We start from the raw sequence: 26,276 nt of genomic DNA, 5'->3' as shown, positions 1-26,276 counted from the left end.
TATATTAAGCTTTTGTTTGATTGTACAATATCATTATAACGAAAAATATATCGTCTTTTTTTCTTTACCAAATTTGCTTAAACTCGCAAAAAAAAAACACCTCTCATCTCAACATGGGGTGGACACCATTTGTTTCATTGATACAAATATAAACACTATTTCAGAGTGTAATAAGCATTTCAAAGGCATAACATGACATTCCATGAAATGAATGCGTTAGAACAGGTATCTGAGATGCTACACTAGTCAGGGAGCTTTAAAGTTCCATAACGATAACTGGAAATGTTATGCTAAAGACGGATAGAACAGCTTTCCAACTATACTCCTACTAAAATGTCCGAAGATTTCAATTTCCCTCAGAATTTCTGGTTAGAGTGCCAATGATTGGCGTGAAATTATAATAACATGGAAAGCCAGAGAGTTACAGATAGCATTTTTAGATTGGCTTTAATAGCCCTATCAATTCTCCACGGTCAGCTTTTGACATTGAGATGAACATTAGGTCAGTGGGTCTCATTGCATGAGAATCTAGAAAAAAATACAATTGTTGTGTTACTAAAAATGTATTTTGAATGAAATGCTAAAGGAAGTTCAAGTATATAGCATATGAACCTATGAAAGTTACACAAATCAATCTTTACAATTAGCAGTTCATATTGGTGTTACAGTCAGAAATAGTTAATAGGCCCAGCAATACTTTTGATGTAATAATTACAAGTAGCATTTATTTTACCTAGAAAGTTATCTTTCTGACGAAATTGACTGCTCAGAAAATAATCCTAGTGTTGCTGGACTGACAAACGGATGGAAGTAGTCAAACTATAAAACCCTCTGGTGAAACAGGTAGAGACTAATACTAATTTTCTTAGTTTAGTTTAGTTTAGTTTATACTAATTTGTTTTAGCGTGACTCTGATGAATGCTTCAAGCTTATTGGAACCACTCTCGAGTCCGCTTCCTGGAAAACCAGTACTGGTATCATATGAGAAGTCATGGTAATAATCCCAGTGGGCCTCGAACCCACGATCCCGGGATTGAGCGGCCGACACTTTATCCACTAGACCACCGCTCCCCTCATAGTTTTTTCTTAGTTTTATTGTGTATAATAATTAAAAAAAAACTTTCTCGAAAAAAAAACTGTACTGTACTGCCAATTGTTTTGCCAGATAAATTTTGTTTCAAGAATATAATTGATAGATACAAAAGAATATATCATTACTCACCTGTAAGAAATAAATAGGATTGATTTTATTTTATAGCTCTTTGGAAATGATAAAAATAAACATTCTCTGCTTTGTACATGTAACACAATATAAGACTTCTATAAATTTCTACTATGATTAATAAAAAAGGCATAAAACATGTGGTCAGTAATTCATGTAAGATTAGGTAAAGTAGCAGGCAATTAATGAGAGGATGTTGGTCAGCACAGCAGGCTATGGAGATTTATGGGATATTAACAGTTACAGATTATTTGCCTAGCTGAAAAGCCCCTGCTAGATTTGAATAACCTTTTCAGACATTTTGGTAGGACTGACTACTAGTTATGCATAATTTTATGGTTAGAAAAGCGCTACTTCTATTACTGTACATGAGCTTACAGTTAATGGCAATACCTCAATCAAAAACAACATATTCGATGAAACTTTCTACTTTGCTCATCAATATTCAGACTTTTGACAAATATTACAGAAAATAATTATGTTGAATAGGATTTAACACGAAGCTGATATATATTTCATGTTCAAAACGGAAAAAGTGGCAGCCACATATTAAACAAAGGCATTATGAGCCATCAATCTAGAAAAACTGGTTTAGATTATTGGCATGGTGTTGAAGTTCCCCACTACTTCTGGACGATTAAACAGTAACCTTTTTACGGGAGACGGGTGACAGCACGTCCGTGTTTTCAAATATCATTGATTATCATTGCAGATTACCAATCAGTTTTATTTAAATATCCGGAAATTATTCATATTGTATCAATGTTAGGTATTTCTTGTCCTAAAATGAACTCCATTCAAAAATATGTCTTTAGTATCTTGAATTTATTAATTTTTATTGATCTGTACAATAATATTACTTACACCTGATTATTTTCCGAATCAAAGTCATTTCCGCTTTCAGTTGTAAAGCAAGTTGAACAAGTATCACAATACAAAAACCTTATTAAGTTCACAATATAGAGTGATTGATGCACATATCTATGGAACGCCATAGCTGTCTTCTGATGGTGGTTTACCATTTCATGTTGTACATATATCAGTATTAGTCTGTGTTCAGACTGTATATATTGTTCAAAGGAGATAACTCCTGAGGCTATGCAAATTTTGTAAAATTATGTCCCTTTTCTTCTCAAAACATACGGTCTGTGCAAAATTGGTTTGAGCATCTCCTAAATCCTGGAGATCGACCTTTGTCTCAGGTCAAGCTATTACATCTGATAATGATCATGTTGCATGGCCTGGTGGTTCTAGGATATTTATTGCCATTCACACATGTTTATATACAGCCCCTGCTGTTACCTTAACAACCTTGATCTGTAGGTTATAGGTAGTCTGGCTACCGACTAGATAATCTTTTTTTTTCAGAAAAAAAATAATTCTTTTATATATTTTGACTTCATCAGTCTTGGCTCTGATTATCTAGTCTGGTAAACTCTGGTCAGAGCTTTTGACCGATATCTCATGATAAACCGTTAGTTGACCGATCACACAGTATGGCACACTGCAATAAATTTCTCCTATGGATAGAGATCTTAATCAGCATTTAGTTAACAGGTGTTGAGCACATGAGCTGAGGTTAAATTTTGTCTTTCATTTTAATCAGGCTACTTTTGATTATACACCAAAAAATTAAAAAGGTCAGAATTGCCCTTTGTCTTCAATCATAAAAACAATAATTCCTAAATGAAATCATATTAATTATTATAATAGTCTTCTTATTGGTTAGATTAAATAAATATGTATATACTATTTATACTATTGATACCAGTAAGTCTTATCTAATAGCACAGTGCATAATAAGAAAAGAAGTCATAGGCAGAATGAATATTTTAACAATGGATTCAGCTATAGAGAAGGGATTAGAAGTTTTACAACGTAATTAATGATGTTCGTTTTCCTTTATTTTTTAAGTTGAAAAAGTATGTGCAGTATAGATCTACTATATATGCATTTTATGATGTGTTTTTGAATATTGTATTAAAATTTTCTAGTTAGTAACCATCTTAACCTCCCAGATTTAGTTACTTTTTAGGGGTAAAAAACCACAGTAAAAACATGTTTTGACTGTTATATCCGTCTTGTAGTATATATAAAAAGGTTTTATGGATAAAAAGCGTTGAGTGCATGGCATAAAGGTTCATGGTACATTCAACTTCATTTGCACGAACTCAGCCTGCTATACTCTTGACCTATGGTCCTTTTAAAACTTCTATCTTCATACGGTATACAATTAATGTGATTTTTTTTTGAATAAGCATAAAACTGTAATTTATAGCATCTTCATACTTTCTTTAGTCAATTGCTAAGTAAGATATGTAGTACATCATGTTTCTCTAGAAAGCTTACCTAATTATATTTGAAATTCAGTTGGTTCGAACTACCTATAGCTCGAATAAATTTGAAGATTTCTTTGTTTTTTGAGCAGTGAGTTTTGAGTTAAAAAAGTGAATTTCCAGTGAGTTTCGAGTTAGAAAAGTGAGTTTCGAGTTTAAACTCACCCCTGTGGGTTGAAAACCTTGCTTGTGGTGCAGAACTCTCGGGTGAGGAAGCCATCTAGTTGGATGGTTGTGCTTGAAACAATGCATGGAGGGGTACCTGGGATCTTCCTTTAGAACCATGTGTGGAGGGTCACCTGGGGTCTTCCTTTCTTACCATGCATGGTGGGGCACCTGGAGTCTTCCTTTAGTACCATGCATGGAGGGGCACCTGGGCTTCCTTTAATACCATGCCTGGAGAGGCACCTGGGGTCTTCCTCTGGTACCATGCATGGAGGGGCACCTGGGGTCTACCTCTGGTGTCATGCATGGAGGGGCACCTGAGGTCTTTCTCTAGTCCCATGCATGGAGGGGCATCTGAAGTTTTCCTCTTGTACCATGCATGGAGGGGTATGGCCATAAGAGCTGGTTGGGGGTGTGTGGTTGGAGGGTGGGGGGGGGGGAGGGAGGGGGCGCCCCCTCCCAATAATTTGACTAATTTAGTTAATTCTCTTAGCAATCTTTTGACAACGAGTCAATTTTAGCCGTGCCCTGCAGTTTTGTAATTGTTTTTGATGTTTTAACAACCAAAATATTTTTTTAAAAAACGTTGTTAAACATTTCATAGAACTGGGTTTGTTATGGGTCGGCTGACTTTCAAAATCTGTGCCGCCCTCCCGCCCCCACTCTAAAAATGCTTCCTACGTGCCTGACGGGCGCCTGGATTCTTCCTCTAGTACCAGAAAGGCTGGAAAATCATCAAATGACACATTTTCCTGTCAATTTTATGTTAAACAAAAACACACACAATATGTAACTGTCCGGCAATGAAAGCCTTAATGCATGAATATTTGATCACCACCCGAAAGAAAATGTACCTACCTTCCAATCAAATTTAACAGTGACTTAATGTTAATGAACATTTAATGGAGACTAGATGCAAGTGGTATTAGCAAACTTATTTTTCCTTGAAAAGATCAAATACCCAAAAAATGTATGCAGCTTCTTTAAGACACGTCCTTTAACAAGTGCATGTACTTATTTCACATCTGCCAAATAAGTAGTGTATCTATTGCAAAATTGGCAAATTCAGCCAGATTTTCCCCTTTTCAATAAAAACATATGAAAATGTACTCAAAATGTGAAACCCCTTATCCAATGCATTGTTTTATAAAAAGACTTACAATATTTTCTACACGTTCACAAGCACATACAGTAATTGTGGTCTAAACTGAAGTAAAACTCTTAAAAAGAAACTTTGAAAAATTAAACAAATTCCTTGAAAAACAGTACAAACTATTATCTGATGAATTGTTCGTCCACCGCTATAATCCATTTATCTACCTGGTACTAACAACATACCGGTAATTATTGTTTTTTAACCGATATTTCCGCTAAGTTCAGTGATTTGAATATTACTTTCTTTCCTTTAAAACAATGCAAAAAAGCACTTACATATCTTAAAGATGAGTATCTTTCTAAGTGAACTAAAAAAATACGGCAATTAATTTGTATGGCAAGATATGGTAACCACAAACTGTGGTTTGAAATGAAATGAAACGGCTTGAAATATATAGTTTGACGTGATATGTGTTCTAAATCCAGTTAGACTTCAGATTTTTCTGTTATTTCTCTTTTTTTATATTCTGTTAGATTTGTGTATTTTTGGATATTTTGTTTGTTGGTTATAACACGACAGATACGCCATGTTCATTTATAATACGTTTTAGCAATGAATTATAAAAGATAATAGTTAAGGGTAAATTTCTTGGAAGCACAGCACCACAAACACAGCCTTAAAGCGATGCATTTGCAAAGTAAGCCCACAACAATATATATAAAAATATTTTTTTTAGGAACGATTATCATTTAGTGCTGGTTTGTGACGCATTTACACTTTTGACACAGCAGTATATACTATCATATTTTACGCAGATGCCAAGCATGTTCAGGCTAATAGAACTGTTTTGAAGCACTAATAAGACATTATTACATTATCTATCAAAGCAAATCTTTTAAACCTTACACTGCTAAATTTCTACAATGAACTTGTCCATCTTTCAATTAGAACAGTACCATTAACTGTTAAAAGGGATGTTTACCAAAACATAATACAGTATTATTAGTATATAGTAAGCCAATGAAAACCAAGAAAGAGAAATTCATAGCAAACTATTTACAGTTCACGCTTATTTATTTCAAAATAAAGAAATTTATTTTAGAATAATGAATTGAAACAGATCAGTGATAGGCAGATATATTTTTCAGTTGTTTCATAAAACACCTAAATCATTGTTTTGGTTGCCAACTGTTGTCAGTTTCTTTTTGTCCCTTGGGAGCAGTTTCACTTCATTTTCAGCTGTAATAGCTTGACCTTAGATAAAAGTCGATCTCCAGGATTCAGGAGATGCTGAAACCAGATTTGCACAGACCGTATGTTTTGAGAATAAAAGGGACATAATGATACAAAATTTGTATTGCCTCAGGAGTTATCTCCTGTGAACAAAACATAAGGTCTGAACACAGACTAGGTTATAGGGAGCACTTTGGTAAAAATGATTGAACTAGGAAGAATACCTAATGGATAACTGATACATAGTGGATTAATGATATTGTTTATACTTTTTATATATCATGCTTTCTGTTTTTCTTTTTATTTGAATAATTTATTTTAGAAATAGATGTTGTACAGATGATTAATTCTATACATGTATGATAAATCATGTCTTAAATGCTAAAATAAGGAAATGCGGATTGTAATATACAATGGATCAGAATACCCCGCATCATAAAATGTGTGTATAGTATATTGCACATACTTTTTTTCTACTCTGTGGTATACTTATTTTCTTTGAAGAAGTTACTTCATTTAACTCTTTCTGTATAACAATTATTTCACTTTAATCCCGATTTTTGTTTTGAACCCATGTGCACACGGGGGCAGCAGCTACTAGCAAGAGCATTTATAACAAAATGTAAATTTATAACACTGCATCACTGAAAAGAAACGGTAGCCATGATAACTGTTATGTAAAGCGATTTTTTTCTGTTAGCAGACGTCTCAAAGTGTGAAATATAACTTGATTATAATTTTTTTGCACGGGTTCAAAATCTTTTGAGATCCTTAATGCCATCTTCAGGTAATTTCAAAGTGGTCATTCAGGGATTATCTTCGATTGAATATTACTGGTAAGGCTTTGAACCTTTATAATTTGTCATATGTGCAGAATTAAAAATTGCTGTTGCAGACCTGTTCATTGGTGCCTATTTTGCAAAAGTCACACACATACATGTACTCCTTTCATTCCCATACAAAGAAAATTATTCTTCATTTTAATCAAACGAAGTTATCACAGTAGTAACAAATATGCAAGACTTTGAATCCAAGTTTTGCTAGGTAAGGGCACCGATCTCTAGATATTGGCGATAAATGATATTTCTTTAAAATTGTTGTTTGGTCTTATTATGAACTTCAGAAAATGAGTTTCTGTTTCTAAACTATCTTTGAAAAATCAAGAAAAAAATTAAAGAACATCATTTCCATCTAAATATGCTTTAAGTACATCTTAACACCTTTTATTGTAAAACATCTAATGCTGAATCCATTGTTAAAATATTCATTGTGCCCTATAATGTCCAACTTTAACTGAATATCTGTTCAACATCATTCAATATCTGTTTATGTTAAAACAAATATCTTTTGTACTTTTGGCTATGCAATACTTGCTGCTGAGGATACACTATTGAATATATTTATGTAACATATTACATGTTGTTTATGGAACAGTAATTGATTTCTTATTTTATTATGCAGTGTTCTATTTGATAAGACTTAATTACTGGTATCAAAGAAACATAATGCACTTCTAAATAGTTTATACATATTTATCAATCTAACCAATAAGAAGACTATTTAATGTTTTCATTTAGGTATTATAGTTTTTGCATAATTATAATAGAAGACTAAGAGCAATAGCACATTCTCTAATCAGCCCCTGTGTCTATTTTAGAATGACCTGATAAAACCCAGGTTTGCGGTTTTATGATTCGGACAAACATTCAGAGAGATGTGTGTTATTTATATAGACTCAATGAATGTTATGTGATGGTTGAATATTGTTTTACACATTATTTGTTCTGTTTAAGAACTTAAATGGATTCAGACATGTCCTAGAACTGACTGAATTACAGAAACATTTACTTTACCTGATGTTATTAAAATATATTATAACATGCAGTAAACTGATTTCACACCAAATTAGATTACTTAAGTATATCTTATTAGTGTTGAAATTTAATTAGACTGACTATACTGAGAGCTATGACATTAGTTCTATTTCGTTGAGAAATAAAATTTCGTCTAAAATGAGTATGTACTTCGCGCATGCGCAATCATCAGTGTGCTTCCGCTTCATGGCGCATACAGTCTACGCGTAGCGTTGACAATTTCTTAAATCGCCGATATTTCCACGACTTCCACCCGTACGGTGATATTTATGGTGTGGATTTTGAGTGTTCAGTTTATAAATCGTGCGTGGCACGTTATTTTTGCAAACTTTTCTATATTCAGTGATATTTTTGTGTTATTTTCACTGCACGTGGTGCGGTACACTTAGTGTCATTAGTTTTCACGATATGGCCGACTCGGCAAAAGACTCGAAATCCGAGAAAAAAGGACACGAAAATACTAAAAATAAATCTAGTTCCTCTAAGGGTAAAGCGCCTTTGAAAAAAGTACCCGATGATGGAAATAACAGTGTTCCCGATGATTTTTCAACTCGGAAAAATCTACAAGAAAATGCAATTCTTGAATGTCTTAAATCTATTCAGTCTTCTCAGACTGCCTTGGTGAAACGCATTGATGATATCGAAAAATCTTTCGATTACAGTGAGGATTATGATTTTGACCAAGATTTAGACTTTCGTGACAGTGGTAATGCACCACCTGCTAAAAGATTTCGGACGGAGTCCGACCATGATTCACAGACATCAGCTTGTGGCAATGATTTAAATAGCACATCAGTCAGCAGATTTTCTAGCCTTGTTAACAAATTCCAACTAACTGAAACAACCAGCTCGGATGTTGACTCTGTGTTGGCAGATAATGTTTTTGAATTGTTCAGAAAAGGCATGAGTGAGGAACATTTTGATAAAATGACAAAAGACGAGAGCTCAGCTCGGCCTTCAAATTGTGAAGCACTTAGTGAAGTAAGACTAAATAAGTTAATTTGGGACGTAGTTTCAAGTAGAGCCCGAACAAACGACAAAAAACTTCAAAACATTGAAAAATCTATTGTAAAAGCTGGTGTTTTCCTCACCAAGACCATGGATAGAGCTGCAAAATTTGAGAAAGTTCTGACTGAAAATGATATGACTGATGGTGATATGACTGGCTTAATAGAAGGCTGCAATGATGCACTAGCTTTGATTGGCCATGCCAATTACCAAGTCAATATGGCACGAAGGGACTTTTTAAGACCTGAACTTCGAGCAGAATATACCCACTTGTGCTCTCATTCGCTGTCCTTCACATCAGAGCTCTTTGGCGATGACGTTTCAAAGACTGCCAAAGAAATTGAAGATTGCAACAAAATGGGCAATAGAATGCACCAGAGTCAGTTTGTAAGAGGCAGATACAGAGGACGTGGCCAGTTTAGAGGCCAGTTTCGTGGTGGTCGTCGACCAGCCTATGGTTATGGTAGAGGTCAACCCAGATTTGGCCAATCAGTCGAGCCAAAAAACTTGGTTCGCAGAGGAGCAAGGAAATAAACACCAATCAGGTAAGTTCAGAATTTATAGCTGGTAGACTGGAACATTTTGTCTCCAAATGGGAACAAATAACAAATGACCCTTGCATTCTAGACATAGTAAAGAATTGTCACATTGAATTTATAGATGGCGTGGAACCGTCACAAACCACTCCAGTTCAAGAGAGTCATTTTAGTACCAGTGAAGATTTGATAATTGAATCTGAAATCAAAAAATTATTACAGATGCAGGTCATAAAAGAAGTGACTTATACAAAAGGTCAATTTATATCTCCAATTTTTCTCAAGAAAAAGAAAAATGGAGAATACAGGCTAATTCTCAATCTAAAAGAATTAAACAAATTTATTCCGTACCATCATTTTAAAATGGATACTTTTGAAACAGCTGTCAATCTAATCTCAAAAGATATGCTGATGGCCAGCATCGATATTCGACATGCTTACTATAGCATAAAAATAGCTGAAGAACATCAAAAATTCTTACGATTCACATTCAGAGACAAAATGTTTCAGTTTCGAACAATGCCGAATGGTTTGGCTCATGGGCCATTGATTTTCACACTCCTCCTAAAACCTGTATATGCTTTTTTAAGAAATCAAGGCCATATAAGTACTGGCTTTATAGATGGCAGTCTGTTGGGAGAAAACTCAGTGCAAGAATGCATTGACAACATCTGTGATACAAAAAATTTAATGACCAGTTTAGGATTCCTAATAAACAAAGAAAAATCAATTCTAGAACCAACAAAAACTATCAGACATTTAGGAAATATGATTGATTCAGAACAAATGATTGTGTATCTGCCTGATGACAAAAAAGATCAGATTGCAAATGAATGTTATAAATTATATCTCAGTCACAGGGCCACTATCAGATAAGTAGCGAAGGTCATAGGCCTCTTAGTGGCATCATTTTCAGCTGTAGAATATGGCAAACTTTTCTATAGAAAACTTGAAAGAGCTAAAGCTAATGCCCTTCGAGAAAATAGGGGTGATTTTGATTCTTACATGTACATATCAATTAGCATGAAACAAGACCTTCAGTGGTGGTTCAATAATATTCACAAACAAATTAGACGTTTGCACAAAGGGAATCCTGATCTCGTCATTCAGACTGACAGCTCGCACCTAGGTTGGGGTCTGGTTTATGAAGGGAATGAAATAGGTGGTAGATGGACAAATGAAGAAAAAGCATTACACATTAATGTCCTAGAACTGAAAGCAATTTTATTTGCGCTAAAAGCTCTGGCTGATAAAATTTCTGACAAACACATAAAAATTTTATCAGATTCTACTACGGCAGTGTGCTATGTCAATAACTTCGGTGGTTGTAAGTCATTTGCCTGTAATGAAGTCAGTAGAGATATCTGGTTATGGTGTCTGCAACATAATGTATGGTTATCATGTGCCCATGTGGCAGGGAAAGATAATGAAGCAGATGCTCCCTCAAGACAGTTCAGTGACAATACTGAGTGGGAAATCAGAAATGACATTTTTTGTAAAATTTGTAAGATTTGGCAGACACCCACCATTGATTTGTTCGCATCTAGACTTAATCATAAGGTCCAAATGTATTGTTCATTTAAACCAGACCCTTGTGCTAAATTCATAGATGCATTCAGCATTGATTGGAGTGCTTTTACATTGATATACATTTTTCCTCCTTTCAGTGTAATCGGCCGCTGCGTTTGGAAGATCCAACAAGACCAGGCTCAAGCAATAATAATTGTACCACTATGGACAACCCAATCGTGGTTCCCTGTTGTTATGAAAATGCTGACAGACAGACCAAGAGTAATTCCCAAAAGCAAAACTCTACTGAAAATGCCACATTCAGACCAAATTCATCCTCTGTGGAGAAAAATGAATATGATAGCTTGTCGTGTATCAGGAACTCCTTCCGAAGCAGAGGTCTTTCTAGCAAGGCAACCTCTATACTCCTTGCATCATGGCGACAGTCAACTAGAAAAGGATACAAATCATACATTAACAAGTGGCTTCTTTTCTGTAGTCAACAAAAGGTTAGTGAAACATCTCCCTCTGTGAATGACATAATTGAATTCTTGACGTATCTATATGATAAGGGTCTAGGATATAGTGCCCTTAATACAGCCAGGTCAACTTTATCTGCATTGGGAATCAGCATAGAGTCATTTTCTGCCGGTCAGCATCCTTTGGTAATAATCCTTTGGTAATACGCTTCCTGAAGGGAATATACAACATCAGGCCGCCTCAGGCACGTTATTCTAACATTTGGGATGTAAATTTGGTACTACAATACCTAAGAAAATTGTCTCCAGTAAGAACTTTAACTCTCAAGGACTTAACATTAAAATTGGTTACCGTGATGGCTCTTACAAATGCAGCCCGTGTACATAGTTTACATTTACTGACTATCAGCTCTCTAAGTAAGACGAGCTCTGAATTTGTCATATATTTTGAGGGATTACTTAAGCAAAGTCGTCCAGGTGAACAGTTCTCATTCATGCATTTTAAAGCGTATCCGCCAGATAGGCGACTATGTGTTTATTTTGTGATAAAAGAATATCTTATACGAACAAGAACTTTAAGGAATTCTGGAGATACTAGATTTTTTATAAGTTATGTGAAGCCACATAAAACAGTCTTTAAGGACACCATTGCAAGATGGATCAAGACTGTAATGTACCGTGCTGGAATAAATGTAAATGAATTTGGGCCACACAGTATTCGAGCAGCAGCAACTTCGAAAGCCCAATCTAAAGGAATACCTGTAGAAGACATTATTAAACAAGCCGGATGGTCTAATGCAGGAACATTCCAGAAATATTATAACAAACCTATAACGAAGAAGACATTTGAATCGGCAATTTTGCAGACATAATGGTAAGACATAACAACATAGTTCTCTATCATACTACCATATTCGAGGTGTGTCCCTTTAAGCTAATTCAGTACTGGCCAAAAATGATGATAATCTCATTATTATACGACAGGCATTTATATGAATAGAGACATTTACCCGTATGCTTTCCATTACTTCACTTGCTCGTTCGTCTCGGTCTGATATATTTTCTGATTTTCCGTGTTAAAATCTCATTTTAGACGAAATTTTATTTCTCAACGAAATAGAATTTAAAAATTAGACGAGACTTACCTGTAAGTTGAAGTATAATTTGAATTCTATGAGTTAGAAATAAAAGGAGGTCTAAAATCCCTCCACATCCCACCCTGAACTCATAGAATCAAATTTACTAAGGCAAGAAAAAACTTTATTACTCTGCTGTGCAGAATCACATTTGTTATAATGTAACTTTATTGCATGTCATGATCTTATTTCCAGATTATAGCAATAGCTAACGTAGGTTATTAAACATACATTGCTAGCTATTGCTCGGAAAACCAGAAAATAGAGTTAAAAACTGATTGCGCATGCGCGAAGTACATACTCATTTTAGACCTCCTTTTATTTCTAACTCATAGAATTCAAATTATACTTCAACTTACAGGTAAGTCTCGTCTAATTTTTAAATTATAACAAATAATAATTCAGGAAAACTTGACGAATAAAATATAACATTAAGAATTGGTTTTAACTAAGCTAGATTATCATAAAATCAAATCACATATTGCCCTGTAAACAACAGATGACACGGATAGGAAAATAAACCATCTGTTATTGAAGCCTTAATTAGATTGAAATCTATATCAATAAAAAATCCATATTAATATGAAAGTTACATAATGTGATCTGTCAGTATAAAACAATTTTCCCTTTTTTGAGAACCAGAGTGGGGAGATCATGAACAACTGTCTTAACTTTGTAAGAAAGTTAATTTGTTTTTTGTTTAAACTAAAACATAATCAGTATTTTAGCCAACTCAATGTGACCAATCCAGATGTTGAATGTTTTATCTCGGTGACCATTTGACTAGTGGGGAAGTTGTATGACAGTTTGCATTACTTCAGAGACTCATGATACATAGCCTAAATAGGACTAAAATGATAATAATGCTGCAACAAACAATAAAGAAAAAAAACCCAAAAAAAAAACAAGTGGAATCTGTCAGAACAAATGTTACAAATTTATTGTAACAAAAATTAAAAACAATATATTTTTTTGCATTTTTTTGCTATCATTCAAGATTATATAAATAATTATTATGTGTAAAAGTTACTAAATTCCACCTTAATTTTCCGTCTTAAACAAAAGTAGAGATTGTAACAAAATACAATCCATTTATTATCATTAACAAATATCATCTAATAACATCGTGGAAAAATAACAGTTTAAAAGTTTGTCCAGCACCTTTACTAGGTACATTCAGTACATAGCTTAAAATGGGCTATAAAATTACAACCCATTAATTTTTTAAGTTATACTATCGTATATATATAAATCATGCAGATGTTCTTATTTTAACTGCCTATTTCACCAATTGTTAAGACATTTTATAAGCATTTCTTTTACAAAGAATAAGTCTCATAAATATGTATACATGAACAATTATTACATGTATATTCCATTTATGATTATATTAAAAGATATGAACAAAATGCATCAAATATTCAACCATTTCAGTTAATATGCATACTAGTGCCTTAAATATAAACAAATTTTGCAACACTGCCAGGTACATCATTTACTGTGAGATAAGAATGCGCAAATGCAATCCTTACAGTAATTAACTCTATGTGCTATAGAATTCTACTGTCCGAAAATCTCTCTGCCACGTGTGTTTGTTACTAATAATAGGGATGACCGCATTGAGTGTGACGTAGTGATACTTGTAATCTGAAAATGTGCTATTCAGACCTTTCGGATTTTTTTCGTGTATGATTAAAACTAACCAGATTAAACTGTAACACAAAACTGAATTTCAGCTCATGAAGACCTGATGACCAGATGTGAACTAAACTGCTGATTAAGATCTCTATCCACAGGAGAAATTTGGGATCCTGGAAAACCTGGGATGGGCTCATGGGATGGGCTCGTGGGATGGGATGGGATGGGCTCAAGGACATGGGCTGAACTTATTTGCCCCTAAAATGTTCTCAGATTCTCGAAGGTTTCTTAAGGTGAATAGTTCTCTATAAAATAAATGTTACTCCTGGGAATTCATGCCGTACTGTCAATACGATCTGGTTGAGAGTAACAAACTAAAAAAATGATAGGTTAATGTCTTATTCTATAGGCTAATATCTTATTATTGTTATCATTATTATTGTTAATTCTCTTGATCCAGTTAGTATTACACTTAATAAAACAGTAATAATTTTAAAGTAATATTATGAAAAATAAAAACACGTAGAACAGTAACAATTTTAAAGTAATATTATGAAAACTAAAAAAATATATACTTCTTGCATGTGTATTTATAAGGATACCTTTATGAAATAAAAGTAGACTTATACAGCGGAAGAAATATATTTGGATATCAAAACAAAACAATTCGGTATATTAATGAAGAATTATGAAGATAAATGTTAGAATTACATGTATATATATGTCACAGGGAGAAAAATGATGAATGCAGCAGTTGACCTCTAACCCAAGTCAGAGAATGAACCTATAGCATAATTTGTTAGATGAAAATTAATTTTGAGAGAAAATATGAAATGGAACTTATGATAAATCAGTTCTGAAAAAAAGTTACTGAAAATAAAAAGAAAACAATAATTGACAAATTTCAATATAAAAATATGTCAGAAATGAATTTGATATATTAGACATATTATAACATATGAAAAGGGGGATTCTCAAATATATAATAGATTTTGATGTTTACATTAACACAAAGTAGACAATAAATGACCATAATTTGTTCCAACTAATTGCTTTTTAGTTCTACTTATCATAAAAAATGATAGTTACATTAACACCAAGTGGACAATAAATGATTATACAACATGTATTTTGTTCAAAATAAATGCTTCTTTTTTTTGCTTTACTTATGATCAAATATGATGTTTACATTTACACCAAGTGGACAATAAATGATTACATTTTGTTCAAAATAATTTCTTTTTAATGCTTTATTTATGATAAAAAATACAGTCCATAAATTTTTCATCACTTATATTGGAACTGTAGAAGTATTCTTACAAGTTAGAGGGCTAAGTGTTGGTATTTTCTTTCATTGTTTCCCTTCTTGGCCACCAATACAGTGTGAGTCTCACTCTGGGAATTGTAATTACAGGTTGTGTCTCTGTTATCCTTAGCTGACCTCTTAATTGCCCAGTTGAACTTTTAATTCATGTTCCTCGCTATATATTTATCTGACCTTGGGCTTACGATCCCATGACCTTCAGCCCATCCCATCCCATCCCATCCCATGAGCCCATCCCACGAGCCCATCCCAGGTTTTCCAGGCTGCCGAGAAATTTATTGCGGTGTGCCATTTAAATATTGCAAGAAACACAACTTCTGTATCCATTAATGTTCAATGTATTAAGAGGAAAATACACCTATATTTGAGGTTTTTATCTTTATTCCTTTATGTATAAATAGCAGTTGAAATAATACCCATTTCGTGTACTGAAACTGTGTACATCTTTGCAGATAAAGGTTATCCTATATCATATCCATGTTTTCTAATTCTCTAAAATGGTCAAAACGAAGAGAAAAGACATCTAGCCCTTTAATTGAGTTACGATCATGAGGAAATCCCATCCTCGTTTTGATATATGTCCAAAACCCTCAGAAAAACCTCGTATTTCGGCAAAATTTCAACTAACCAAGGTTGAAAAGTTTATATCTACAAAACGGTAGCAAGAGGTGATTAGGCAAATTTAATATATTTAGCCGGTTTGACTTTCAGACCTTAGTTTCGATCATTCAAAAACATCACGGACTGCGTGATTATATATTCATTAAACTTGAACCAATACAAATATACAAAATTTCTTTTAAAATCGATTTGAACGAGACAGATTTTTTTTCAACTATTATACAACTTTTTTCTTAACATTTACTTCCGCTTCAGCCTCCCTCTATTTATATCTATGATTGATATTCTAAACATAGTAACAAACTTACATCTATACATTTAAATAATCTGTCTCTTATACATAATATTAATGTAATGAATGACTGTATACTGTTGTTGTAACTACGTTAATGAATAAATAGTAGAAATTACTGTATTGTATGTACACAGATGAAACTATTATAAAGAGTAAATCTTAAAAAAAACTTGTAGGGGCGAAAAGTAATAAATACCAATGTAAATCACCCGTAAGAAACTAAAAGAAAATAATGAGTTTCAGGTAATTGATCCTCTATATCTACCTTCCACTTAGAACATAGGTATTAAACCATAGCAGTGCTTAACTGAGAAACATGTATGTCATAAATATTTTTTTCTAAATAAAGCACTGCTCTAATATAAAAGCGAAAATGTATAAAAAGACTACTTACCAAAAACTCCTACTATAATTTTATAGTCAGTAATTCTTATATGCATTTATACAATGTATGATCGCAAATACAGGCAGTCCTTTTAACATGTATCCGTAGTATTGATTGAAAAACTACCATCTATAATATAAAGTATATATATTTGGTAACATCGAACATGTATGAAGACACAAAATAAACTACTACCTGCTACTATAAAGTTTTTGTTTTCCTACGCCAACATAAAACTTCCCTTTAACCAGTTTACCATTCATCTTTGAGATATTGACTCATTGTTTAACGATTGTGAAACATGAAATATAATCCACTGTCACGTCTTCCAAAAACAACTCATGCACTTAAGATGTCATACTTGTATATATTAAATCTACCGCATTCTTAGTTAGAATGTGCAGACAGTTTGATCATATTTTTTCACAAATCATTTTTTTTCCTGATATTGTACGACCATGAGTTAACTCTTCAAATCCGCACGCAGATATTAACTAAAGACGGTGTTTAGTGTATATAGTACGGTCCGGCAGTCAGAAAAACATGAAAACGGAATATTCCGAGGCCCTGGGTTGAGGTCCTGTCTGACTGCACATTTTTCTCTGGGCGCTCAACGTTGGGTCCAGAACGACATTACGTGGGTAAGTATCCAATGTCTTAACTGAAGTACCCACTTATATTCGGGAACACATTTCAAATGTCAATGGTATAAAACTTGCAAAATTATCAGAAATCTTGCAATTGGTGGCTTGGTTGGTTGGACAGTAAAGCAGCTAAAGGTCTTGTGCAAAGGAGTTAATTCTGAATCGGCCTCTAGTGCTTGAATGCGCGACATTTCTCACATTAAATGCATCATGTATGTTTTGCACACAGGACGTACCAAAATGTGAAATGCACTTTTAACTAGGCTTGTGCTTTGATGTAACATGTATATATTGAGAATTTTAACCAGAACTGATCTTTGTAATATTTCGATTAAAGAAAAAAATGAATGATTTAATTAATTCCTACCCGAGAATGTCGGCAAACTTTATCATAATAGAAGAAGAATGTTTTATCCTTAAATCTAATATTATGAAACAGTGAAAAATATTGAAAATGTTGATACTGGACATATAACAAATGTTAGTCGAATATGTGTCATGATTCCTATTTTCTTGTTTGTACTGTAAATCTCATAAACTTAAGAGGAAATACAGCCTATATGTTCATTCTATTAACTATCACAACAGCGATCAGGGGCCGTAAAATGTCTCCCCGTGCTTGAATTCCGTGTTGTTATATTTCAAGGTCCTTTGGGAGCATGAAGTACTTTCAACATCATTGTAATAGAATTCCGTTCAAGCCGGTCCTGGTGGTGGGGGGGGGGGGGGGGGGGGGGGGGGGGGTGGGTGAGGGGTGTTGCACTTCTCAGTAACTCTCATGAACAGACTTAATCAAACCGAGTCTGCTATTATATTGCTTGGTTGTATTCTATCCTTCCAAAGAATTTTCTGACAGCTTTTATTACTTATTCCCAGTTGCTGTGAATCTCTTACATTTAAAGTGAAATACAGCATTTAAAGCTGCTCGCCCGCAGAAAGGTTTACGGATTCACAGCACTATATGGTTATGTAGGAAAAAGTAAAGCGTTGCAAACGGTTTATTATTTTTCCAATATAGCCATATAGAGCGGTGAATCCGTAAACCTGTTTTCATATGCCATTTTCTCAGAACGTTACGTAGATTTTCGCTTATTTTGTTGATCATGCCTTTTCATTTTACATTCTTGTTATAAAAATGTTGCTTTTATGAAATTGAATATTTTCGACCAAACTGAGGGCGAGCAGCTTTAAGTTACTTTTTCCAAACTACTGTTTATCTCATTAACAAGGAGTACACAGCCTTTTTGTTAACTATTCAGAACTACTGTAAATCACATACTTCTTAGGTGTAATACACTCTGTACATATATAAAGGTGAAAAACAGCCCATATGTTACTTTTTCTCAATTGTTGTAATTTTCGCACACCTAAGGTGAAATACAGCCTATATGTTACTTATTCCAAATTTCTTCAAATCTAATAAACTTGAGGTGAAATACACCCACCTGTAAGTTACTTATTCTCAATTTCTGTAAATCTCATAAACAATGTGTAATACAGCGTATATGTAACTATTCAAAACTACTGTGAATCTCATACAGTTAAGGAGACTGAATACAGCCTTTATGTCACTTATTCCCAATTTCTGTAAAGCTCAATCATTTAAGGTGATATACAGCCTGTATGATATTTATTCCCATTCACTGTAAATCGCATGTACACATAACTCTTAAGGTGAAATACAGCCTTTATGTTACTTATATCCAATTACTGTAAATTTCATACATTGTCCTAAGCTGAAATATATAGCTTTTGATCTACTTATAGCCAGACATAAAAGCCTTGGCGGTACGTCATTTTTCTATAGCTGATTTGGCATATTATTCTAGCGTGGTGATGCGTCTGAAGAGCGCGTCGTTTTGCGGGGCGCCAACACACAAAGTCAAGAAATTGTCATTCTGGCGTGACACGCCAAATACAGTTGTTGTATTAGCGGCCCACTGACACGCCAACACGCAATATTCTTAGTTGTCGTTTTGGCGCCCCGTCAGACCTTTCATAGAGTTGAGTATAGAATTTTATTGTAATGATCAGTTGAATATATCAAAAAGAAGACTTAGTAGATCGAATTAGGTTTCTAGTACCGTGATTGAAAATTCAAAATGAATGTAAATACTGTAACAGGAGCTGATATTGTACATTGTAATAGGCAATGGTTGAAACAAACTTAAAACTTATTGTCTCTTAAAAAACTAAATATTTTACAGAAGCATATTGTCATGTGGTTTTACCTCGTACTGATAGAGCAGCATTTGCCAGATTTAGGTGTTGGAAAGCCCTGTTACAACAAGTTATGTAATAATTTCATCACAAAAGTGGTTGGGATGACAAAAAGCTTTACCAGCGTACCAGTTACCAGTTTTGCAATGAAAAGCCGGTCTGGTAAAAAAATTTCCAATGTCTCAAATTTTAGTGTTGATGCACTTGTTGCTTTTAAAATAGACGACTCACATAAGTTTTTCTTAAAATTTCGAGGTGCTATCACCTCGATACGATGAAATAAGTAAGAATTTGGACGCACAACGTGTCCATATCCACGATCCCGTTAAAAGGGACTTGGTCCGTTTTTAAGATGCAAAATTATATATATACTTGACTCATTGGTTAGATTGATTAAAATATACGTAAATGTTCTGACTTTTTTTGTACGTAAACATTTAACTTGGTGAATAAAAGCCAAACCATTTATATATCTATATAATCTCTCTCTCTCTCTCTCTCTCTCTCTCTCTCTCTCTCTCTCTATATATATATATCTATTATATATACCTATATCAGCAAATGTATTCAGTCAGCACAAAACAATCGTAAGAAAATGTGTAGATAATAATAATAAATACATTTTTAATGTAGATAAAAATGGAAACTTTTCACGGAACTCGTATGTCTGAGATCTTATGAAAGGGAAGAATGAACAATGTACAAATATGCATCGATATAATAGAAGGTGGTGGTCAGAGAAATGGAATGAACAAGTCCGGAAATATGAAAACTAACAGGCATTACAGCAACATTCCCCATGAGGCAAACTTGCCGGATACCATAGCTTAAAGCCTGACATTGAACGCCCAGATTCACCACTAATTTAATACTATTGGGAAAGTACGAAAACAATTTTGGAACAAAAACCATGGTGCATCGGGTATAGACAATTCCTTTATCTAAAAAGTCCAATTGACAAAATGAAATATTTAATGTGAGTGGTGGCCTTTGATCGTTTTTAATAACAAAGCTTCGCCATAGTTGAACGCGAATATAGTGGTCTCGTACAGGATTTCGGTTTACTATTATACTGCTAGTGTTTCTGCGGATAAATCGCGTAAAATTGATAAGATTGCTGACATCCCAAGTATATTAGGTACACAACAGTAGTATAAGAAATAAGGTGTTTGGCCTGATTTTAAAATTTAATTAAAAAAATATAATTTATAAAAATCAAACAATTTTTTAAAATTATATTTTTTTTTAAAACAACTTTTTAATTTAAAATCAACAATTTTTATAAATTATATTTTTTTTTTTAAAAACAACTTTTTAATTTAAAAGAACAATTTTTTAATTAAAACATATATTTTTTTAACAAATCTATTAAAATAATTTATAATTGTTTGTTCGTTTGCTCTTTGATTGTTAACTTTTAGTATTTTATACAATAAATCATACAACGGTACTTTATCTTGTAACATTTTTATGAAAAATAAACAATAATATCCACAGAGTGTACTTGTTTTGTCTTGGTATTGTATATTATTATATTTTATGTTTGGAATGTAATTAATTACTTCTTTTGGTGGAGGAAGCCCAAATGGGTCAAAGTACAAATTATTCAAGTAACAAACCCAATGTGTTCCAGGTCCAACAGAGTCGTCTAAATTTATAATTCCACACTCATTGTTTGTTTTTAATTTTAATAAATTATTTCTACTAAATACACCTCTGAAATTTTTAATACCGAGCTGTGTAACCCATTGTTCTATTTCAAAGTTAGAAATTGGTTTGTTTATAAATTTTATTTTTTTTTAATATGGGAATTCGTCTGTACGGTCTCCGTTGAGAATCAATCTGTATACACTGACCATATCCCTTACCGCTTAACAAAGATGTAATTAATGGTATTCCTAAGCTTGCAGCTAACATACCTAAAAACCCACCATCTTGTTTTTGTTTTTGTGTTAATTTAATTATACCATAACCCATTAATTGTCTTTGTTGTTCAGGTGTAACATATGGTATTATCATATTTCTTTTATTTTTAGCTACTGATATCATACCATTTCCAAGTAACTTACTGACACCAGTACTGGCAAGTCCTGATAAAGCACCGATACCTAGAGGGGCTAATATTTTTGGAGGTATTTTTGCTGCCATTGGAAGAATTGTTTTTCCTAACAAACCAGCCAAAGCTCCTAAAAATCCACCATTTTGACCTTGACTGGACATTTGTTTTTTTGAAATTGTAATTTCTAACCCCTTCTTATTTCTAATAGACTTTTCAATTTGATTAATTTGTGTTTTTCTTAAAAGTAAAGGAAAGTTTCCATGCAGTTGTTCATATTTTAATCTAAAAGTATATGGAGTTTTGTTGTTGTAGGCTCGGGCTAAATTTTTCTTTTGTCCATCTGTAAGGTTAACTTTATATTCAATATAATTTAATGACATTATATACTTTATATTTATTTTAATTTTATTTTATTTTATTTTTATTTTATTTAACAGTAACAAGTTCATTTCCAATAGTATTTATTTCAACTGTTTTTTCATACAATACAATTACGTAAACACGAATATTAGCTGCTGGTGGAATATTTAATTTAGCTGTTAATGTAATATGCTTAGGATCTTCTGTTATTACTTCCTTTTTATATTCTAAGTTAAAATGAACAAATCCAAATAAACTAAAAAAGTTTGATCTATTTAACAGACTTCCAGTAGTCTTATTATTTTGTTTATAATAATAATTAATTACATCATCATATATTCTTGATATACTTGTGTTTTCTGTTTCTGGATAAAAAACACCATTACCTACTTCAAGACGACAGGAGCTCAAAGTGCAATTATTATTATCAACATTTACCTTAAATGTATCTAATAAATGTGGATTATGTACTTGTGAATTACTTTTGTTAGGTCGTTGTAAATAAACAAATACATGTTGTGGTTTTGTTATACCAGCTGTTATTCTAAAGGTTATATTACTTTGTTGTGTACCAGCTGATTGTGTTATCATTTCCCGAAGGTATGACCACCTTGCTTTTGAAAATCTTTCAACAATTAGATTAAGTCCAAATTCATTGAAAATTAAATGCGGAACCCATAAAATTAATTTTGTTACAATTACCCTACCAATAGGAGCATCAGTATGCCTGTAAATTATTTCATCATCACCGGTCAGCGGTAGTGTTAATTGAATTTGACTTGGAGGTAAAATATTAGTTTCTAAACCCTGAAAAAATGAATAATTATTTAGTGGAATTTTAGCATTTACCTCATTACCACCCTGGATTGATAACTTTCTAGAAGCAAAACCACTATTATATCCAGGTTGATTATTCCTGCTCTCAGCAGTAGCAGTAGTATCTAAATAAATATATTCGTTTGTTCCAGTTGTTTTTGCATAATCTTCAGACAATTCAATCAAACTCTTTACATTTATTACTTTGTATAAATTATCACAATCATATACAATTTTCCCATTTTGTTTAACCTTTAACTGATAAATTAATGAAGCTGCATTATTAATTAGAGCAATTTGATTATCATCTCCATCAGCACCATAATTAGCATCATCACCAATTTTATTTACTTTAAAACTTACTTCAAAATAACCATTAAACCAATCAAAATATGAGCTTCTATCATTAATTGTAAAATGATATCCGTTTTTTGTTGCACAACATTAGGTCCTAAAACAGATATTAAAGCTGTATCTAATTGAATAGGAGTTAATTCATATCTTTCACAATATTGTTTTGTTCTAAACATGTATATATTATATATTATTTTATTTTTTATAAATTAATCTATTAATACGTTTTTGTCGAGCTGAATTCCCCGATCCTGACAATATTCTATTTATTCTCGTATGAATATCCACCTCATTATTTTCACTGTTATTCTTTTCTTGTAATTCCTTAACAATTAAATCACCAACTGCCGGAGCAGGTTTCTTTTTAAATTTTTCAACAATTTTATTAGCAGCTAAATTTCCAACTTCTGTTCCAATCTTTTTTGTTCCACTTTCTAATGCTGCTTTTCCTGCTGTTTCCAAAGCCTTTTTTCCAGCACTTGAAAACAATTTTGTTAAAGTGTCAAAGATACCTGTTCCAAGGACCGCGTCCTCGGAGACCACAGGTATTCCACGTATAATTTCTCCTGTAAGAGCATTAACATAAACAAATACTCCTTTTTCTCATCATTAACTTTTTTATACATTATATAAAACTAAAATTTATATTTCTTTTAAAATTAGTGTAAAACTTGTTTCAACCTCATTAAAATTAATTATTCAACCAAATATGTCTGTAATATGTATTTTTATTGAATCTATCATAGTTTTATTAACTTCAGAATATCCGACTCTTCGGGGTTCTATTCTAAATGGATAAGCTCTTGTTAAATCTGCAGTACTTAAAGCATAGATAATATCACTGAAATTACCATCAACAAGTGAATTATCAATAAGATCACAATGAATATAAACTGTATCCACAGAGTTAGTTATATTTGGTGTTGTAGTTCCCCATTCAGTATTTCTCAATGCTTTTTTCTCAAATCCAAGCAGTGTATAAAAATTTGACATTCTTAAATCTAACATAAAATTATTTTTAATTGAAATCAAAATCTTAAAACTACTTAAATCAAATTCCAAACTTATTGGAGCAATGTCTGATTTATCAAATTCATAATCATCATTACTTATTAATGTTTCCCTTATATAATTATTAATATCAGTGTAACTGTAAGAACCATTTGTAAATATGATATCTTTCCATTCTTTACCATTATTATAACGAATACTTTTATTGTCATATTCATCACTAATATTATGCCAAGAATAGGTCATAGTGTTAATACTATCCAAACCGACAACATAAGTTTTATTTTTATCTAAAATTAAAGAACGACTAAATCTGATTGTAAAATCACTAGGGGTTTTATTTTCGTAATTTTTTACTGTTTCAGAACTTAACACAATTTTTTGTTCCATTTATATAATTATTAAACATATTTTTTAATAAAATCAAGAAAAATATTTTGTATATAACATTTCATGTTGTTCTGGTAAGAGTGAATTCATTTTTAATAGTTCATCAATTATTCTAATACCTTCATTTTTTAGTTCTTCATTATTATTTCCGGCGTCAATTGAACCACAAATTAACTCCAAGTCATTAACCAATTCTTCTGGATTACATGGACAAACGTCATAACCTTGTCCTCTAATTACTTTTTTAAATTTCATAGATCTTTTATTGATAGGCAATCCTGATTTTTCTGTTAACTCTTTAAATATTTTTCTAGAATGAATTGAATGTCTTTTTATTATTGTTATATCTTTTATTAATCAAATCAATCAAATCATTATCTACTTCAGTATTAATTACTTCTTTTTCCAGTTATTCTATCTTTAGCAATTAATTTGTTTTGACCATAAAGTTTATTTAAGTTAATAATTAAATTACCATAATGTCCATTTGGTGAAACTTTATATGGATTCAGAACCTTCGGTTCTTTAAGAAAACTTTGTTTTTGATTATGATATCTTATTCCCTTTCCAAATACTTCTGACTCATCAATCATTTTTGATAAGCGTTTACTGTATCTTCTAAGATTTTCTCTGTCTGTTTCTAACTCCGAAACATACTCACCTGCAGTCATAGAATCTGCATCTGTAAATTCAACCATTTTATCTGGATTTAATCCTTTGTATTCATTTATTTTACGAGTACATTTCTTTAAACTTTCGGTAACCTCTTTCCTTGTTTTTATCCAATCATCTTTATCTTTGTTTACTGCTTACTCTGATAATACAGGTAGTTTCCAATCTGATAATACATCTTTATTGATATCTACATCTAAATTTGTCGGTAATTCTTTAAACTCATAATCTTCACCATCTTCCGGCGGTAATAACGGTAGCGGTTCTTGGAATAACTCCGGTAAACCCCGATATGTTTCTATATCTTTTATTTCATCACCTAGTAATGCTAACTGCTCCTTAATTTCAGGTAATGCTTTTAACTTTTCTGATAATTCTTCTTTTCGACTTTCTATTCCTTCAGTAATTGGTTTATAAACTTCAGTGTACATATCACGATTTGTAGCTTTTCTAATTTTTTCTCTCATTATTTCTTCTCTTAAAGCCCTCATCTTTTGCCCGACTAAGTTTTTTCTTATTCTTATTTCATTAAGTTTTGATTGCATTTTATATAATATATAAAATATAATAATGTATGATAATGTAAGATAATGTAAGATAATGTAAGATAATGTAAGATAATGTAATATTATTATATTATATAATATACAAATGGAAATTCCAAATTATGATACAAAAAGTAATAAATCCAATAACTTTAAACAACATTATCCTTTTATGCCAAATTCATGTTTTAGAATGTTAATATGTGGATCTTCTGGATCTGGAAAAACAAATACACTAATACATATACTCCGAAAACCTCTTATATATTATGATAAATTATACTTGTATGCTAAAAACCTAGAACAATCTAAATATCAGGATTTAATTAAACTTTTAAATGGAATTGC

At 32.4% G+C, this 26,276-nt stretch overlaps 2 protein-coding genes across 6 annotated transcripts in view; one reads left to right on the top strand and one right to left on the bottom strand.

Annotated features, from left to right (window-relative positions):
• The window catches only part of LOC123524562 (tyrosine-protein kinase Lyn-like), an 86,539-nt gene extending 69,295 nt beyond the window's left edge, over window positions 1-17,244 (bottom strand). For 3 of the 5 annotated variants that reach the window (XM_045302846.2, XM_045302847.2, XM_045302848.2), the window contains exon 1: window positions 16,867-17,036. The gene's annotated coding sequence lies outside the window, so the exon portion shown is untranslated. The other 2 variants (XM_053538716.1, XM_045302849.2) reach the window with 2 other exon arrangements.
• Window positions 8,102-11,644, top strand: LOC123558813 (uncharacterized). The gene is made up of 2 exons (XM_053538717.1): window positions 8,102-9,479; window positions 11,138-11,644. Exon 1 carries the CDS (start codon window positions 8,335-8,337, stop codon window positions 9,466-9,468), a length of 1,134 nt encoding a protein of 377 aa, XP_053394692.1. The 5' UTR covers window positions 8,102-8,334; the 3' UTR covers window positions 9,469-9,479; window positions 11,138-11,644.
• Window positions 17,245-26,276: the final 9,032 nt, after the last annotated feature.

Source organism: Mercenaria mercenaria, chromosome 3, assembly GCF_021730395.1.
Source record: "Mercenaria mercenaria strain notata chromosome 3, MADL_Memer_1, whole genome shotgun sequence".
NCBI lineage: Eukaryota > Metazoa > Mollusca > Bivalvia > Venerida > Veneridae > Mercenaria > Mercenaria mercenaria.
The sequence above is the reverse complement of the archived record's forward strand: the minus strand, read 5'-3'. Positions and strand labels throughout refer to the sequence as shown.